This window comes from Saccoglossus kowalevskii, chromosome 11, assembly GCF_978046115.1.
Source record: "Saccoglossus kowalevskii chromosome 11, keSacKowa6.1, whole genome shotgun sequence".
NCBI lineage: Eukaryota > Metazoa > Hemichordata > Enteropneusta > Harrimaniidae > Saccoglossus > Saccoglossus kowalevskii.
The window spans coordinates 15890277-15910329 of NC_140651.1; the positions used below are offsets into that span (position 1 = coordinate 15890277).

The 20053-nt window shown below is 32.8% G+C and overlaps 1 protein-coding gene across 6 annotated transcripts; it reads left to right on the forward strand.

Moving 5' to 3' along the window:
- The first annotated feature begins 174 nt into the window (after positions 1–174).
- On the forward strand, positions 175–19828 carry LOC100377771 (uncharacterized). 6 transcript variants are annotated; one of them, XM_078008296.2, is made up of 15 exons: positions 175–309; positions 1804–1912; positions 2880–2968; positions 3529–3681; positions 3974–3985; positions 4907–4927; positions 10037–10093; positions 10529–10599; positions 11857–11918; positions 12518–12639; positions 13278–13429; positions 13778–13920; positions 14708–14846; positions 16180–16324; positions 17520–19828. In XM_078008296.2, the coding sequence occupies exons 1-15, from the start codon at positions 229–231 to the stop codon at positions 17616–17618; spliced, it is 1455 nt and encodes a 484-aa protein (XP_077864422.2). In that variant the 5' UTR covers positions 175–228; the 3' UTR covers positions 17619–19828. The 6 variants fall into 6 exon arrangements, with proteins under 6 accessions (XP_077864422.2, XP_085361042.1, XP_085361044.1 ...); XM_085504916.1 differs by having other exon boundaries at positions 16183–16324; XM_085504918.1 differs by having other exon boundaries at positions 16201–16324.
- Positions 19829–20053: the final 225 nt, after the last annotated feature.

The window sequence follows — 20053 nt, forward strand, 5'->3', positions numbered from 1 at the left end:
CCTTGGGTGCTTCCAAAAGAAAATAAAGTAAACAGCAAGGAAGTTATATAATTTATTTTTGCTAGTCAAGATGCAACTCACGATATAGTTCGAAATTTGAATCAAAATTAAAAATACCCAAAACGTCATCAATGTCATTCATGAGAAATTCCGATCAATCCCGATCGTGTTTCGGCGGTATTCGGAAGCTCAGATTCAGAGGTCAATCGACAACTAACAACAATCAACATGTCAGCCGACGAAGATACGGAATTGAGAGATTTGGTTGCTCAAACATTGGAAAACAATGGTGTCCTGGGAAAAATAAGGGTTTGTATTCATTCGAGTGACGTTTGTTTTTAAAATCAGCGACGAAATTCGAAAAACTCAGTCCTAAATTGTACGATGTCGTTCGCGCCTGTGATTGTGGTTTGTTTTCAAGACTGAACAAGTTTTCGTTCGCCAGACCCTTATTATTCGTGCAGTTCAAATATGTCGTTTATAACCAAGTACTGAGCACACTGTACAATTCATTTAGCTTAACGTACTGTTAATGTATATTTTTTTTTTATTTTGAAAACGTTCGCTGTTGCCATGTCAAAAAAGATTAAAGTTTCGTGATAGTACGGCAAGAGATGGGGGCCGCATATTCTTGTGGGTTTCCCACCCAAACCTTAAGTTGACTACAAATACACGGTAAATTCTGAAACATAGTGATCATGTCCGAACACTTGTTGTGAGCTCAGGACTGATGTTCACTCTGACAACACTGTGGATCAAGGGTTAGGGCTAGCTAGGATCTTGAATATTGTGTTGCAAGGTGATCAAAATCTATCATTTAAGGAACTAAAAATGACATGGACCTTCAGCAGAAATCCTATGATGATAGGTAAAATCATTTGATTGATCATTGTTAAAGTTCACATGTGAAAGGTTATTTTTATTTCATCATGGTAATCAAGTTCTCGAGATTAATATAAATTACATGTAATCACTATTGTTTGACCCAGCCAAATTTTATATATCGATAATCCTAGACAGAATGATCTTTGTTCACTAATTTGTTCATCGTTTTGACACGATATCTTGGCATATTCTGCTCAGCAAGTGTTTAATACAGTGTTTATCTTCGGTAATTCAACATGATTTTCTTTTTTTTACTCTCAGTTGACATATGCTGTGCCAACTCTTGTCGGGCGCATGTTTTACAGACGCATCTGATCAGATTTAGGCATTGATGTAGTTTGAGGTTGTGTGACAGTTATATGTACACCATAAATGATTGCATAAGACACAAGCAATCAAGGATTATACAGTTTTGGGGGAGAAATTATGGCTTCAGTGGGTTACGGTAAAATCTGTATTAGAAACCGTGACTTCTATTAAAATGGTACAATTGCAATAGAGGGGATGCAGGTTCTATTAGAGCATGTACACATATGAGAAATGATGAATTTTTGGTTCTCAATTATTTAAAACGAGTGGGTGCAACTTCTATTAAGGATGCGGCTTCTAATAGCGATTTTAGGGTCGAAGTTTATATTGCAAGGGTTTGGGGTTTCAGCATGGGTTGGGTTTTAAAACATTGTTGAAATAATAATTATTTACCGGAACCACTCACTAGTGCAAAATGGAATCATTTATCAAACTCTGCACCCTTGTTGTACAGTGATGCCAGGATTTAATTATTTCACGCTCAGGTTATTTGGAAATATATTTACCTCAAGTTCGCAAAGCCATGTTATTCAGACGATGAGATTGAATTAAAATTATCGAAAAGTTAAGGTAACATACTGAATCACATCAAATGTTCTTTTTTCTTAGGCTCAGTTGAGAGCAAGTGTCTTTCTTGCTCTAGAAGAACAGGAATCCATTGAAAATGGAGCACCACTTATCAATCATGATCTTAAAAAATTTATTTCAACTAAAGAAGGTAAGACAATTCCTTGAAAAAAAAATCAAATCTGCAGAATGATACCTCAAATAGAATCATGTTGTACAATAATAGACTATCCACCAGCCAAGCTGCTCTGACAAAATTCCATTGTCATATTTAGTTCTTTGGAGTTTTTTCCTCATCGAAACTAACACAGATTGGCTTTGCTAACTAATGTGAAGTAAATGAATACAAATAAAAACATTATTCTTTGTTAATTCATATTTGCAGTGTGGATTCAATTATGTCTCATTCACAGTTATTAATAAACACTGTGTTCACAAACATAAAGGGATAAAAGACGATGTTGTGTAACTCCAATTATTGTATTTATAAGCCAATCAAAATGCAGCATCAAGTAATTTGACGCCACTGTGTGAATAGGTAACACAGCAATATTAGTCATGGCCAGAATTCATGGAGACTACAAAGGCAATTGCCTAGATGTCCCACCTGACTTAGGACCCTTAAATTTTCACTATACTTTTTCAATTAGTTTTCAACATTTTGTCTTGAAAATTGGTACCCTCACAATCCCAAAATTGAATCCATGATGGTCCAGAGCTCAAAATGAACAGGAGCCTAAGGCGTACAGGCTACCAAATCTTGTCCTGGGGATACCATTTTTTCAAAATTAGTAGCCCTACCTGAACTACTAATAATGTACTAAAAATATTAATGCTTTGTCTCAAAAATTATTGATTTTGTTAATTCAAGCCCCTTCTCCATATGGGTGCTTCAATATGTTGAAAGGAACTTCATCCTTAAAATGCCATCTGCTATCTGCTAACCTATTCACTTGCATTCATAATTTGCCATATTTTTATGATATATGGACAAGGCTTATCTGTTTTCTCTGTTCTTAGCTTTCTGAAAATGCACATTTATATGTACAGGCACATGTGTAATTATCATAAAAATTTCCCATATTAAAACCTTAATTGTATATTTTCTGTTATTGCAGGTGTTCTCACATTATCCTTAGTACGCGAGTTCCTTCAGTACTTCAATTTAGATTTCACCTTGGCTGTGTTTGATCCAGAAACTAATATTGTAAGTATTGTCACATGTAGCATTTGAGGAATTTTGCGTTATTCAGAAAATGCTGAATACTATTCCCTTCACTTTTGTGTGCAAGAGGTGATACAGGAAAAATACCTTAGTTGCTATTACACTTACAGATCCCAGTATACAGTAGAATACCCTATTTGCTATATTAGTAGTATAGATGTTTATGCATATGCCAAAGTTGTCATGATCAAAATGCCACATTTATTTTAGTTTGTATGAATGTACATTTTGAGATGTATTTTAAGGTCAATGAATGAACCTGGATCAGGCTTTTAGCAATCCACCTATCTACCTATCATTTTAGACAGGCACTCCACATTTGAGTCGGCAAAATTTCATTTGACAGGCAAATTTTCTACAAACCTGTATAATTTTGATTGAAAACCACCAGTAAATATCGAAATAACCATGAATAATCAAAAAAAAATCACTGATAAGCCTGTGGTTACAGACTCTGGATGTTATCTTTCATTTTGATAATGTTTTAAGACAGGCACTTTCAATTTTTTGGCTATAACTCTGTCTTGGATGTTTACTTTCAGGGTAGCAACTATGAAAGTAGAGACACTCTAGCAAGAGAAGTCAACGTAGTCGATTCTGAGAAAACTCAAGACAAACCTCTATTATATTATCTTATGAAAAAAGGAATATCAGCTGACAATAAAGGAAGGCGAAAAATCAGCTCAACATCAGAGGTATTACTTATTTTGTTTTATTCAGTCTTATTTAGTTGACACATTTGTTGTTGTACCATTAGCAAGTTAAAGCTAAAAAGATGGTATCTTCATGAAGTAAAGTTACCCTTTCAAACACTTAAGTTTTGCGATTTTGTTTTCATTTTCACAATTCACTGGAATTTCAGCATACCTTTATATGTATATGACACTCATCTTATAAATGATACTGATACATAGCTCTTTGAAAATATTTGTATCATCCAATCAACCCACTTTTTTTTCTTGCTCTTCTTTTTCTTCTCTTCCTCAGGACGATGAGCAGGTTTGATTGATTTCTATTTCCTTTATATGTTACCATCCATTTTTGTTGGTTCTTAAAATTGTTTAATGCTGTTTATTCATTCCATCTAATATAAGTTTTATGTCAGTCTTTGATCTGTTTTATCAATAATTTATTTATTTATTTATTTATTTATTTGTTTGTTTATATATTTATACTTATTTACGTTTTATCATAATTGTTCATATCATGTGTATTGAATTTAAGTGTGTTGTCTGACATTATCTCACATGTCATATGTGCATTGTTATTATGTACATTGTCATATTCATATTCTAGTACTTCTTGTCCACAACGTATGTCAAAGAAGTATTCTAGTTTCAGCATACATGTAACTAATTTGGATTTGGCTCTATAATAGGCGTCTCTAATAATTCCTCAATATTCGGCATTTGTAGTTAACATAATTAATCAATATACATATCTCCATCTTGAACTATCATTAAATTATTGACTATCTCGGGACACAAGTTATGATAGTTGAAATTCTCTAAATATAAACAGCGCAACCATATTTGATAATTATATATTATCACCACTTGGTAACGCTGTTTATATAATTTAACATCCACCTGTGATACAATCTATTGAAAAATTTCTACTGGCTTAAAAGGACTAACATTATATAAATATTCATGTTTCATTTCCTCCGAATCAGTAATCAGTATCACTCCTCCAAATGTTTATGTTTGTTTCTTTGGGTGAATGCCTATCAAAGGCAATCAAATATTTCTGTCTCTTTATCATTCAGTCAAATTGACTACCGGTATATATTCTCTAATCCCACTATTCACTGCCTTCTAACTATACACAATGTTTCTGGCACATTAACTAATATATTTCTTACTGCTCTTTGTCTCTTTCATTCATGTCACATCTTGTTGGCTAATCTTGTCACTGTAGCAGGAGATTGTACTGCCAAAGGTATATGTCATTTACTACACTTACCCGTAGTTACACTGTCATAGATAGGAATATGTCTCAAACTTTGCTAATTCTCATTTTTGTGTGTGAAAAGTTCACTGATAATGCAATGGTCAACAGAATGTTTGGTCATGTCTGTTTAACTTGGAAATAAACTATAAACTTAAAAAAAAAACATTTCTATTTTTTTTTAATATTCCTCTATCTGAGAATGCAATAAATTCTCGCTCGGTTCTTTTCCAGATTTGTTCTTATGCTGACGATACCTACAACTTTCTAATTTCAGTGAATTTTAGTAAAGGGCTATTTTTTCTCTGTCAGATTTGTTTAAGGAATATTTTTGGTAAAAAAAACAATTTACAACTTTTTAAAAAAAACAGAAATGACCAGACTGATTCATTTGATATACCTTTTTCATTATACATCAGAAAACAGCAGAGCTTATACCAGCTGACACACTGCTTGACACCAAACTCTGATAAAACAAAATTGCATTATCTTTTGGTGAAATCTTTTAATGGAAACAAAAATGGCAATTATAGGTTTGACTTGTATTCCAAAGTCCATTACAATTACCGATATGGTAGTGGTTACATAGTTGTAGTTATTGCTATGGTACCGGTATTCTATTTCGACTAATTCTCTCAAAACTAGGTTACCAGGACCTTTGTGTATGTGATGTGACTGTAGAATATTTTATTTAAGCTGGAATTATTAACATTCTTGTCCTGTGTTTAATAATTTTATTTTTATTGGTTCAGCATCAAAATAAAGTTCATGTAAAGTTAGATATATTTTCCATTCATGTTTTTTGCTGGATTTCTCAGCTAATAAAAACAGTAAAAACCTGATTCCAGTTAATCTTCTACATGTTATTTACGTATTTAATGATCACATTACATTTTTTTATAGCTTGCAGCTAAATTGTTTGTAAATGTAACCTCCACCATTTCCTGTTGTTTTATTTCAAAATTCCAGTATTGCTGTTTGTTCCATTACTTTGCATGTTCATTAGAACTTGTATTTTTTTTTTTCCATTGCCTGTTGATGTATTCCGTGTATCACTCTGGATGGATTGTCTTCTAGGAATTTTGGGTATAGAATGATTACATGCATGTGCTTATGTGTTTTTTTTTAGTTATTTAGTATTTGCGTCTTTTATGTTGTTTTTGTTTCATTTTCATTGTCATTTTGCTGGCAATGCAGTTATATAAAATAACGTTTTGGTTTTTTGGCTCAGCTTCTTGTTTTTTATGTTTGCTCAAAATTGCATGCATTTGTGTACTACTGGTACCTTCTTGTAAGACACAAACTCAAATTTGCTTTCAAGTCATTCTACTGTAACTCAGTTTTTCCTAGAATGTATGGGAACAAATGTTACATCATTCTCCGGAATCGGTCAATGAAAATTCAGCAGATTGCACTTTATTCAATATTCTAATCATTTTGGGTGAAAAAATTATCAAACTTGCTCACTAATTTCCTTACAAATTTGGTTTTGACTAAGCAGATGATATACCGGCATAAACAAGTTCGGTTTTTTGTGTCATAAAGAAGGGTAATAATCAAATTATAGGTTAATTTGTTTTAATTCAAAACCATCAGCTAATTAGTGAACAAGTTTGCTACTTTGCTATCCCAATACTTTTAAGACTTGCTGTAAAAGCATGCTACTATTTGAAATCTGATGTTGATGATTTAACTATGTCCCTACCATACTATCAAAAGCAGTTATCAAAAGCATGACATTACTGACAATAAAAAAGAATTATTTTCTCTTGAGTATGTGTCTTGCATCAAGGTTCACATTTCAGCAGTGTTGTTCATCCATACATAGTAGTTGATAATAGGCTGCTGTAGTGCAAATTTGCATTAATTAAGTTTTAATTAACTGTTATCTACTAAACATGCATTGAATCTCTAGAAGGAAGTGCCGGAAGAGTCTCCTCTGAAAGTCATTCTAGACACCGTCTCTTGAGGGACGGTGTTCTAGATCAATGAAATGTTTTGCTCATAAAAGTATTTGGTTCTCTATACATGTTCACAGTGCTATGTTGCATGTTTCGGTATCTGACAGATAAATAACTTACTGGTATGCAAATTTAAAAGTTTGCATTCTGAAGTGATTATGTATTACCAGTGACCAAATGACAAGAAACTATGTAAAACAATTAGAAATTGTCTTCGATTTTTGTTTTGGAACATGAAATATATCGTTCAGCCATTCAACACCTTCACAAATGACACAAATGAATGGGAAAAAACGGCATCAGCAGGCGATACATTGATTAAACTTTCGTAAAATGTACTACTGTAAAATCTGTATTAGAAACGGTGGCTTCTATTAAAATGGTTCAATGTAACAGAGGGGATGCGACTTCTATTAGAGCATCTACACATATGAGAATTGGTGAATTTTGGGTCTCAATTGTTCAAAAAGAGTGGGTGCGGCTTCTATTAGAGATACTGCTTCTAATACAGATTTTATGGTAATGTATGTGGGTAGTAGAGGAGTTTAACCACTGATATTGAAAATATTTGTCACTGGAATATAAAATCATGATTTGTGCTATTATTGAATTTGAGCATAAAGCAACTGCAATCTATTCTGTTTGATGCGAGTGAAGAAGTTTTGCATACTGAAATCATGGAACAAGTTTTATCAATACATGTATTATGTGTTTTAGTTTTAAAGATACAATATGGACAAGAACATGTAATTTTTAATATTGTTGTATGCTACTGTATTTTTGATGAATACATCGGACTATGATTTATCATAACCCAAATGCTGTTCTTTAGCACACATCTCAGTATTTGTTTGATGAAACAACGAAATTTTTTTGTATGTATTTACACTTGTTGTTTTCGTTTGCACAATATAAATCAATTCACATGTGTATTAAATGTTTTGATTTTTTATCTAACATATACAGTGATGTGTTTTGCAAATACATCTTTTTTAGTTGATGATAAATCATAAGCCTAGCTGGTCTACAATGTGGAGTGTCAAAGAACAATATTTAAAAATATATATTTTCATCCATACTGTATCTTTAAGATCCAGCTTTTACTACCTTTCAATGTTGTCTGCCATATATCTAGTGTGTGACATTGCCTACTGTACACTACTATGCCATGTGGTGAATATTTTACAGGTGAAAACTGTCATTACAAAAAAAAACTTGCTATGTGTCAATCGCAGTACCTCCTTAAATGGATTTTAATGTTAAAACTCATGAGTCTGGGTTGTCCCTGTAAATATGTATCTTTCACTTATGGCTGGACAATTTCACAGAATTAGTTATATGTAAGACAGAACATTGAAAGATAAATTACGGTATGGTTGTGTAGTATTGAGATACCAGACATAGATCAAATTGTTAATGTAATACATATTTACCTTTGCATGCTGGCTGCCTCCAAATGTGTTTTGCATTTACATTTTGTCACATGTATCACTACATTGACCAATCTGATTAAAATCTGATGTAGTGTACGGGCTTTAATTATTTTGGCTATAAACTTATTTTAATTTTTTTTTTTATTATATTTGTTATTGATGCCCTTTTATTTTATTATTATACTTTGATTTTGAGATTTTTTTTTTTAATTCCGCCCTACCTACATCTGATCCGACGCCTATGTATGTCCCGTTCAAATCTCGCGTAAGTAACAGCCAATCACAGACCCCCTTTTATACAAGCTGTCGGTTGCTTACTTTTCAGTGTATACGGGCAATCTTTCTGTACATTATATTTTGCCCACTTGAATAAACCATTAATAGAAAATTGCTAGTATATTTTTATTTGCAAAAGAAATTCCACAGCATTTTACAATTTTTGTCATTACATTGAATATTTTTTTCACTTCCAACAAATGTGTACACTTCCAGATACATCTTCGCCAGCCAAGGTTCGTTCATTCAGTCATCGCTTCAATTTTACATCACTGAGCATAATTATCTAGAATGGAAGCAAAAAAATAAGTAAATCGTAATGATTAGAACACTGTAAACAGCTATAGTAAACAATGCAAACTGATTTTAAATTGTATAACGGTCACCGGCCCACGGCATCGACGCAGAAAATTGGAGCAAACAAATATTTCCTGATCAATTGCGATGTGTTCCAAATAAAAAATATTTTATTCCAGTCCAAATCAGCTTAATTACTTTAATAAAGAGTTATTGTATAATGTACAAAATGTTGATACAATTTGATGAATATTTACAGCTTCAATACCGTAGACGATTTTGGCCCAATCGTCAACAAAACATCACCCGTCTCCAGGGCAGGCGACTGGAAAAAGACACTGGTGTTCGGTCGAACCGGTGGAAACAAAATCAACACTCCCAGAATAACTATGCGGAATAACGATCTAAAGTCGAACCATTCGAGTCACAATATTAACATAAAAATGACTTTCGTTGCATTTGACAATGATAAACTTACCGAAAAGCCGTGTTATTCACGGTCGCTAACGTCGGTATAATCCGCCATTTTATTTGAGTGTGTTTGCCACCCGGTGACGTCATCATGTACGCTATAGAAGGAGGTATGTGATTCGTTGACTAAAATCGTCGATAGTGGGTCTCGTTGAAATCTCGTTACATAGGCGTCGGATCAGATGTAGGTACGGCGGAATTAAAAAAAAATCACAAAATCAAAATCAAAGTAAAATAATGAGATAAAAGGGCATTAATAACAAAGGTAATAAAAATAAAATTAAAACAAGTTTATAGCCAAAATAATTAAAGCCCGTACACTACATCAGATTTTAATCAGATTGTACATTGACCAGCTTTTTGGAATCTATGAAGTAATAAAGAAATACTAGGTTGCTAGCGTTTGATAAAAATCTTCATTATCAGTAGTTTAAACTAAAATTTGTGGCAACAAACATAGTAGGACTTCATTATCTTTCAATGAAACCATCTTTTACTGGTATCGCCCACAACTACACTGTGTTTGTCTATAGCTGGTAAATTCATCTCTTCATTGTCAATCCATCTACTAGTATTTTACTTAATAGTTGAATGATCATGAAGTTCCAAACATGCATATGCCTTAGTTTCCTGTATATTCATATTTTGATTTCTCAATGTAGGATTTGACAAGTAAGCAAGTTGTGGATGCCAGACAAAAATTTGAGCAGTATGACAAGGTGAGTTACCTGCTCAACTGTATGCTGTCTCCTATGCTGCACATTGAAATTAGTATATGATATATTGCTTTCACCAATATTGAAATTGGTATATAAAGCACATCCCTTTTGCAGTGTAACTTGATTACTGTAGTTACAGCCAACTTCAATGTTGCCTTATCTGCATTCTACCATGTAAGGAAATCCACTTACAAGATAAGGAATGAATCTGCCTCTCCCCCACCAAGCTTAGGAATCATCCTATAATAATAAAGATGGCATATTCAAGTTTTCATCCCTCACGAAACAATCATAATTTATTGGCAAAAAACACATTAAAATAGCTATTCCTTTGTCATTCAGTACACAGTGTCCTTGAAATAACCTCTAAAAATCTTGAATTGTACTTAGACTCTTGTTTTACATAACTCAATAATCTTGTTTCTATTTTTTCAGGATGACAACGGTATGATAGATAAAGATGAACTCAGAGGACTCTTCTTAGATATTTTTCCTCACTTTCATAAGTAAGAGACTTCACATTTCCTTGTCCATGTATTTATCCTGGCAAATGAAATTTGATCCAATTAGTATTACACCTATTGTAAAATACTGTTATTTTTAGCTCCGCTGTCGACTTTGTCGAGCGGAGCTTATCATATGAGTGATTGTCCGTCGTCGTCGTCCGTGTCAATGTTTTACTTTTTCGACTTCTTCTTGAAAACTACAAGCCTGAATGCTTTGATACTTGGTGTATATGTACCTTGGGTAGACCTCTCTCAGATTGCTTCATTTCATGATGGTATCTTCAATTCTCTAATTTTGGTGAATATTTTTGTCATTTTTAGTAAAAAGTGATATTTTCAACTTCTTGTTGAAAACCGCAAGTGCAATTGCTTTGATATTACATATATAGGTACTACATGTGGACCTCTCTCAGATTTGTTCATTTTGTAATGATATCTTTAATTCTCTAATTTCGGTGAATATTTTTGTAATGTTTGGTAAAAATTGATATTTTCGACTTCTTGTTGAAAACCGCAAGTCCAATTGCTTTGATATTACATATATAGGTACTACATGTGGACCTCTCTCAGATTTTTTCATTTCATAATGATATCTTTAATTCTCTAATTTTGATGAATATTTTTGTAATTTTTGGTAAAAAGTGATATTTTCGACTTCTTGTTGAAAACCGCAAGTCCAATTGCTTTGATATATTATACATATAGGTACTACATGTGAACCTCTCTCAGATTTGTTCATTTTCTAATGATATCTTCTGTTCTTTAATTGCCATGTGCATTGCTAACAGCGGAGCTATCTCAGCCGACAGGCTGCTTGTTTATTATACCATGAGAGCAATTTTATATTCTGAAAATTCCATATTGGATGCCCAGAAACTTCTATTATATGTATTGTCAGAGAACTTGAAAGAAGAGACACTGCATTAATGGACTATTCCACTTTATATTCGCAACTCCTTGTTGATGTGTCTGAACTTCTGCTTTTCTTCTGATACATTTTCAACGTGTGTATATATGCTACAAATTTTTCAGTCATTCTACATACTATAGTCAAGCTTTTATTTCTACACTATGTATGCCTATTATAATTTTTGGAGTTCTTTGTCATAATCAGTTCAAAAATTACCTTGTAGTGTAGAAAATCTAGACTCCTCATCACTGTGGGTGCAGATACAGGTGAAATGGCTCATTGTTCTAGATTGCCTGAAAATGGATTGTTGCTTATTATGGTACTCATATGTTGCTTTTAATCTTCAGAAACATGTTAGATCGATATGTCAATGATGAATTCAGATCTGTGGACAAAGACTTCAGCAGTGGTAAGTAACGTATGTTACAGATGGTTAAAATGAAGTGTGGAAAATCTTTTAATATCCTGATGAAACACAAATAAAATGAACTTTTAACCAACCAATATACCCCTCAAAGTCTATAGGTGATTGAATTTCAGCATTTTATTTTGGTTAGGATGCTCAATACAGTTTCACAAACTTTTGTTTATATTTTGTGAATAGATTGCTTATTGCTATTCATGGTCCTAGGTGGAAACAAAATTTCATAGGTTCGGACCTAAGTTTTGAAATGAATATGATATTACTGTAGGTGGGTTACAGAGTTAATACATAAAACTCTATGGGAGTTAAAGTAAAACATAAAATTGCCCCTTTGCTAATACTTGGGTTATACATGTTGAGACTGTTCTCGCAGAAAACTATGTTTGGAAAACTGTATTGAGCAACCTTAGGTCTGTGCGTTCTCTTTTATCTCAGATAGTATTGATAAAAGAAAAAGGGGATTTCTATTATTAAACCTAGGCAAGAATATGTATCTGTGATACACGCGCTATCTGTGATCGTTCAGATAGTCAGATAAATACGAGTAGCCATTTTTTGCTAATTGGCAATATTTATTTTTACAGGAATTGATTTTGAAGAATTTTTAGCAATGTACAGACGTTTATTTGTGTTATGTAAAGGTGTGGTAGCCCATGATGTATCGGATATTGTACAAACTTCACCCAGACTTAAACATTCACCCAGGGTAAGCAAAACATACATTTAGTTATAATAGATGATTTTATTCAATGTATATATAATATTGTTACATTGATGATATTTCGCCCCATGTCGTAAAATTTCCTGTTAATCATCATCAAATGTTGATTTTTCACTATACTGTATTTTGCTCTATTAGTAGCTAACAGAATTGAGCAAAGTCTGTCTCCAGTCAAAATAAGTCATGTTTCAATAATCCAACACACATTATATGACATTTTTTGTTTATTTTCGCTTCTATTGAGATGTGCTTTTAATTTAGGCTAATTGATGGATATATTCAAGGAGACAAAAAAAAAAGAATTTTCTGTATCTCAGTAGCATTGACTTAGTTACCAGTAGTATTAATGAAGTGTTAAATTTTTAAATTGTCTTCAATAGGTATTTTGATTTTCACTGGTGCCTGACAGTTTCATATGTTTGTGACTTTCAACGGCACTATCAGTTTGTGCAATATGATAATTTGATGGCATTGGGAACACAAAACTTCAGTAGCTTTGTGACTGTAGCCTACAGTATTATCATTGACCTATTACAAAATTTTACAGCTTTACCTAATAACTCACAAATTGAAATATCGTGAAAAATAAAGCTGTTAACATATTTTACTTTGTGATCATACAGAGAGAGAAATCCCCAGAGAATGGTAAGAAGAAAAAGGAGAAAGCGTCAAATCAAAGCAGTCCCAAAACTTCAAATGGAATACAAAGAAATGACAGTTTAGAAGATGCATTCTTTGATGAACCACTCCCAGATAACAGTAAAAATGTCTTCTCGTAAGTGTGATTACCTTTCATTAAAGGATGGTAGTTGTTGCACCACGTCCTGTCCAATATGGAACTCATAGCAATGTACATAACATGTTGAAAACACATTGTTTGTTTACATGAAATTTGAATATGCATATGATGACCAATTGACCATCATCCTTTAAAAATCATATCATATGTGATTTTTACTTGAACTTGGATTCGACAATCATCCTGCATTTATTATGTTCTTTTTTTAATCAAAAGTTCATAGATTATTATAATCAAGCCGTTTAAATTTGTTAAAAAGACTCCAAGTGAGAACTGTTTTTGCATTCCATGATTTAACCAATAACATTGCCTTCATCTTTTCAGAAAAGGCAGGTCTTCACCTCCGAAGAGTCCACCTTCTAAACAGGCAGGCTTAACTTCATTGTCAGGAGCGCCACCTCTCAGCAGCAGTGGTCTCGGTTCACTCAAAGATGCACCACCTCTGCCTGGAGTTGCGAGTCCTAAAGGTAAGTAAGAGTACAATTGCTTGTAGTATCCTAGCATCATTTCTGTGCATGTAGGTGTGTGAATACAAAATAGTATCGCTTTAGGTTGATCCTATTAAAAGGCTTGTTGTGACAACAAGGTACTATACCCCCCTGTCAGTGCAAATTATGGTATTTTTTTAAAACTGTATTAAATCTGTGTTGGACTTCCAAATAAATAAATTACTAGATACAACTGTTCACTCATTATCATTACATTGACTGCATAGTCCACTTAATGATAACCACATAATAATAGTGAATTGATAACAATAAAATGAAGCAAAAATAATTTCAATAAAATAAACTAATCATACTGTAAAAGAGTTAATTATTCACTAGGTTTTAATTTTGCTTATTTCGCTGACTGGAAAATTCGCTAAATTAAAACCCAGTGAATATGCATAATTGAGCATAGAACATGTTATCTAAATGATAAAACCTTGAATTAAAAACCCAATGAATATGCCTGAAATGCTAAATCAGTGAAATTAAACCCAGTGAAAATTAAGTCATTTTACAGTATATGAAATATTTGACTATTCTGATGCAGGATTCTTGGCAATGGTCTCCAAGCCCTGTGTATAATTGTGTAAACTGTACAAGATCAAAAGTTCAAGAAAATCACGAAATTTTGTAGCACTGATAATTTCACAGTGACTCTCATAAAATTTATTTGCCTGTAACTCCCTCAAGTATTTGTATTATTGAACATTTCTAGTGGCTAGATTTAATGGTTAGTTTCCTAATTTGTTTTCCTTTTTTGCAGAGGGTGTTAAGCACTCAGAGTTACAGAGTCTTGACAAAGATTTAGAAAGCATAGATAAATTAGCGGGCTATACATCACCGGGCATCACACCCAGGGATGATAACCCACCAACTGATGACTATGAAGATGACTTTCAAAGGTGAGATAAATATGTGATTTTAAGTTCTCAGAATACTCAATATTATGTCACTTATGCTGCTCAATAGCTTAGCTTGATTGAGCAGTCGGAGGAGTTGTACAGACCCTGAACTGCTGCTCAATCCATTCATTTTGATTTCAATGAAATAGTCAATATTAGAATATTAATTTTGAAATTGATTTTTGTTGCATCATAACAATGCTAGACATGCTCATTGACAATATATCACTTTTAGAAAAAGGCAGGTGGTTGACCCGTCTCTCAGCCCAATATTTGCGCAATTTTCAGTGATGTGCTACGAACACACATATTATTTCGCAGCATTGACAAATAAATTTGAAACAAATTGCGAAATAAAATTTTGACCATTGCCAAGCAGCAACCTAGATGTATAACATATCTATTTATGTAATATTTTGCATCATTTGTGTATCATTGTAAACTGCAATTGGTGGTATCATGAAGTAATGAATAATGTGAACAATCGAACAACATTTATGGTGCATTATTCAGGATATCTATGCATGTATTATTATGGTGATAGATTGTGTAGAATATTAGAATTTTTTATAACTGTTTTATATTAATTTAAAATTACTTTATAACCTGTCTATTCCAAACTATTTTTCTGGTATTTCTTATAAAATTAAGACATATATGAACAGACATTTCTGTCAAACAAAATTTGTCTCTAAGCAATAAGGCTTTTAAACGATTCCTTTTCACTGAAAATCTAATTTCAGTGTGTGTAGCATGTAATTATTGTATTCTGATTCATGTTATGCAAAACCCAAGAAAAACAGGGTTAATTTGTTCACTGATTTATATTGCAATAAATATTCCCTTTATATTTGGACATGTAATACACAATAATTCACCACAAACCTTTCTATTCTTTTCTCCTTTTCTGTTTGATGTGATGGTGGTATGTTATTGCATGTTTATTCTTATAACTCATCTGGTGTATGGTATATTTGTAAACTCATGCATGCCTTGTGTTGACAATATTATCATCTATTTTGTCTAATATTTTTTGTTGATGGTTGTCACTGAATGACTGTTGGTTGTTTTACTGTATGTCTCATTTGTCATTAACACATCATCCATTTTTTTTTATTCATGTTCTGATTATTCATTGTTATATATACACCTATACTTATAATTCTTGGGTTTTTTTCCTGTCACTGTTTGAATTATAAACTCCCATTACATTGTCAATTTGTTTATTATTCTATATATATATCCCCTACCATGTTCACGTCAATATTCATTATGTGGTACGATGTGTGTGTTGTATGTATGTGTGCCTGTGGTTTTTGTACCAAAACTTCAGCAGTAGTAGTTCTCATGACAGCCAAACCCAGCCAAGCCAAAGCCAACCTGAAGGACTGTCTGGAATAACAGAACCTACATACAGTATGACTGAGGAGATTGAAGAAGACATTGATGATGATTTTCTTGCTAGCAGTACTGATAAGGTAAAAATCTATAGCAGACAAACATGAAATAATGTTGAGCAAATAAAATAATTTGCTTATCACCATCACCTGCGGTTGCCAACCCAATTCATTTATTATTTGTGGAGGCTTTCAGCAAGTGATGTGATGCATGTATTGTATATTATTATACATCTGTCACTGTAACGCCATAAGTTACAGCGTGCCAAAATTTTTCAGTATTTTACAGGGTATTTTCATCCTACCATATTAGGAAATACAAAATACTCGCATAAGCGTTCTCTAATAATAAAAACAAACATGGCTGCCACCACAGTTTGACCGGACTCCACACAATGAAGTTTGCTGATTCTGTTCTAAACATTTTGGATTTCGAAAAGGAAAAGATGTATAATAATAAGGTTATTATGAGAATACCTCAAAGTACATGTATGCAATCAGACAGTACGCCGTCACATCGACCTCCGCTTCACGTTGATCGATACTTCCGCTGTACTGTCTTTGTGCATACTTTGAGGTATCCTCGTAATAACCTCAAATTATGCACGCAAACTGTCTGAGAGATGAATAAAAATGTCTAAAATATTTAACATGGCCATGTTTTTTTTGTTTTGTTTTTTTAAATACTGTGCACTATAATTTACACAGAATAGCATGTGGTCCAAATCCAGGGACTAAGAACTAAGAAAATTAACCACTTCACTTGTGCAATCAGTGAACAAGTTGTTTATTAATAACACAATACTGTAGAATACTTTATTTTCGCTTGGAATTTATTTTCGCTATTTTCGCTGAAGGGATGATTTCGTGAAAATAAAATCCAGCGAATATACTTTTTTCCCTATATTTCACATTAAACTCATGAAAAATCAGTGAAAATAAATTCCAAGCAAAACGCCCAAAAAGCCTTTTCAGCGAAAATTAATTCCAGCGAAAATAAAGTATTCCACAGTATTAACTTTCAGTTCTAGTGTGTTATTCAAAAAGTTTGATTTTGATTTCTTGGATTTTATGCAAAGTTAACAAATTTCACTGTTAGATCATTCTAATTAATTGTATTTTCAATATCTGATATTGTACCTTTATTGTATTCATCGCTAGAGAGCATGGACTATTGGAAAGGTGTATTGCAGATAATAAAATTGCAATCAATTAGAATGATATAGAAGGTGAATTTAGTCATGTTTAGTGACTAAGATTTCTGTTTGTTTTTCAGTTTGATGAGCTTACTACTGACCGAAGCATATCTCAACTCAGTCAAAGTGGTCATGGATTTGACTATGCAGAGGAAGCACAGTTGACACTGTCACCTTAACCTGTTTTGTAATCTGAGCATATCTTTCAGTTTGATTTTACTTCCATATGACATGTGGTTGAAATAAGGATTCAAACTTGTAATGGTGTTGGCTTATGTGTTACAGTGTAGATGATTGCATCTCATAGGTTGATTGAGAAAAAAAAATTATTTCTATCTCTGTCAGTCACTCAATGAAATTCTACACATGTTGCAACTTGCTTTTTATGTACATCTTTTCATGATGTTGTGAAAGAACACCGACACACATTAGTTAGCACCACTGGAAATTTGAAATCCTTGTATTAAATGACTACATGTGATGTGGAAGAAATTACCGGTATCATTTTAGGGTTGTTTTAGTTCCAAAAACCAGTATGTATATGCACTTTTTTAAGTATTTAAGAATTAACCAATCAGAAATAGCTGAAAAACGGAACACATTGATAGCTTTAAGTTTTGTATCATTGGTTGAAAGATAATACTCGTGTGCATGCTAGTTGCATTTTCCTTCAGATTTTATAATCCAGGACATAACATGGAGCTTTGAGTCATCATATGCTGTTTAACTTAACCTGTAATTAAATAAAACCCATTGCATAATTAATGCAAATGCTGGCCATGATATACATATTTGTGGGGGAAAGTGATATTGAAGAAAAAAGGTTACAGATGAACTACCGTATACTTCTATGGTTTAGTTACCTTCATGAAGTACATTGTGTACAATTACAGCAAGTTTGTTTAGTCACCCTAAACTCATAAATAAATCAATGTAATTTTTCTTATTTTTATACATATTAGAAATCCAGCATTTTCTGTCTCTGGTCACCACAGTTAAAAATGTTTGTCACAGCATTTTTTTTTTTCAACTGTGCACATCAATTTCTTGACTTGACTTGATTTATATTTCAGTAAGTTGTAAACTACGAAAATAAAGCCGATTCAGACTACATTTTTACTGTGGTGGTAATAAAGTAGTTATGATATATTTTATATTTGCTTCCCGATAAATTTAATAAGTTTCAGGGATAAGGTTTCCAAAATGTTTTAGGTATCATGCAAAATGGTATTTGTTTTGCTGTCTATTTTTATGACCACTTTTGTATTCAGTCTGGCTTTCGTGCAATCTGTCATTATTTTTGTATAAATTAGTGTTGCAAATTGATCACAATTTTTGCTGCATATTTTATCCACTACAATGGTGATCTAAACTTTCTCAGAAAACACAAACATCACCAACTGACTCTATGATCACCCTTGTGCTAACAAAAAAAAACAAAAAGGCTTTGCCTGAACCAGTCTATTCAATCTCTAGTGTACTGTGGTAAAATATGTGGTCGAAATATATGATGAGATCAAGTGATACTAATATCATAATTAGATGTTGCAAATGAGATACTAGTAGTTTGGCAAATGCAAATGTGATAAATGCATTTGACAGGTTGGGCAAAAGCCTTATTTCAGGCTGTTCTCATTAAAATACATGAGTTATCCACATATATAAAAAAAAAGTACTCATAGGCATAAATCAGTTTGGGTATTTACAGGTAGGAAAATTAATTTATTAATATAAGTATTTGTTAAACTTTTTAAAATGCCTTTTTGTGTTTATTTTATAATTTGGATGTGTTAAATGTCATTTCATTTTGATGATTAGTCTCGGATTCGGAGTACATCCAAGAATGGCCTGGTGAATAGCTATGTAACAATTCTGTGTCATCACTGATAGGCTTTCTCCATGAATTCAGTACATTACCATGGAAACACACATGTGCAGACTGATCTGTAGGTAAGGCCTGCCCACAACTGATTCACCATGGTAGTCCATTGTTCATAGATTTTTCACAATCAAACATTAAACTTCCCAAATCATCATTCTGACATGTTTATAACTGGGCTGTAAATGATCATCTTTGTCAGCCAATGAACATTTACTTCAGGTCACCCCTCCAAACTAAGTCAGCACTAACTGTGAATCGAAGGATGGTATTTTATGTGGCAACATAATTTTCAAACTTGTGATCTCTTGAAAAGTGAAAAAACGAATAAGATTAAATCGTGTTGACTTCAAACAGGATTAGAGTATTTTGGGAAGAGGTTCTAGTCTTAGAATTTTTGTGCCAATGAATTGTAAATATTAATTTATAATCTGTATTTTTGGTATGACATGTACTTGGATACTATGTATCATACTTGATAATTAAATAACACAATTTTTATACTCTTCATTGCTCTTGTATATGTGGTTTTGAGGTATGTATTCTCTTAGTAGAAAGTCCATGTTAAGTCACTCCACTAACGCCTAGTTACAGTGCTAGTAATATCTTGTCATGATCAGCTATGTACCGTAAATGTGATTGGTTGAATGAAAACTGTAAATTTAAGCATTGACAATCATCTGAAGATCGTGTAGCTATGTGGCCAGTGACCATGTGACATCCATAGTGGGATGT

What these genes read in the sequence shown, in the direction of transcription:
- LOC100377771 (XM_078008296.2), top strand. Translation starts at nt 229, where the DNA reads ATGTCAGCCGACGAAGATACGGAATTGAGAGATTTGGTTGCTCAAACA. An exon ending in TTGATCCAGAAACTAATATT is followed by an intron (nt 2,969 to 3,528) that starts GTAAGTATTGTC and finishes GTTTACTTTCAG; the next exon opens with GGTAGCAACTATGAAAGTAG. An exon ending in AATTTGAGCAGTATGACAAG is followed by an intron (nt 10,094 to 10,528) that starts GTGAGTTACCTG and finishes CTATTTTTTCAG; the next exon opens with GATGACAACGGTATGATAGA.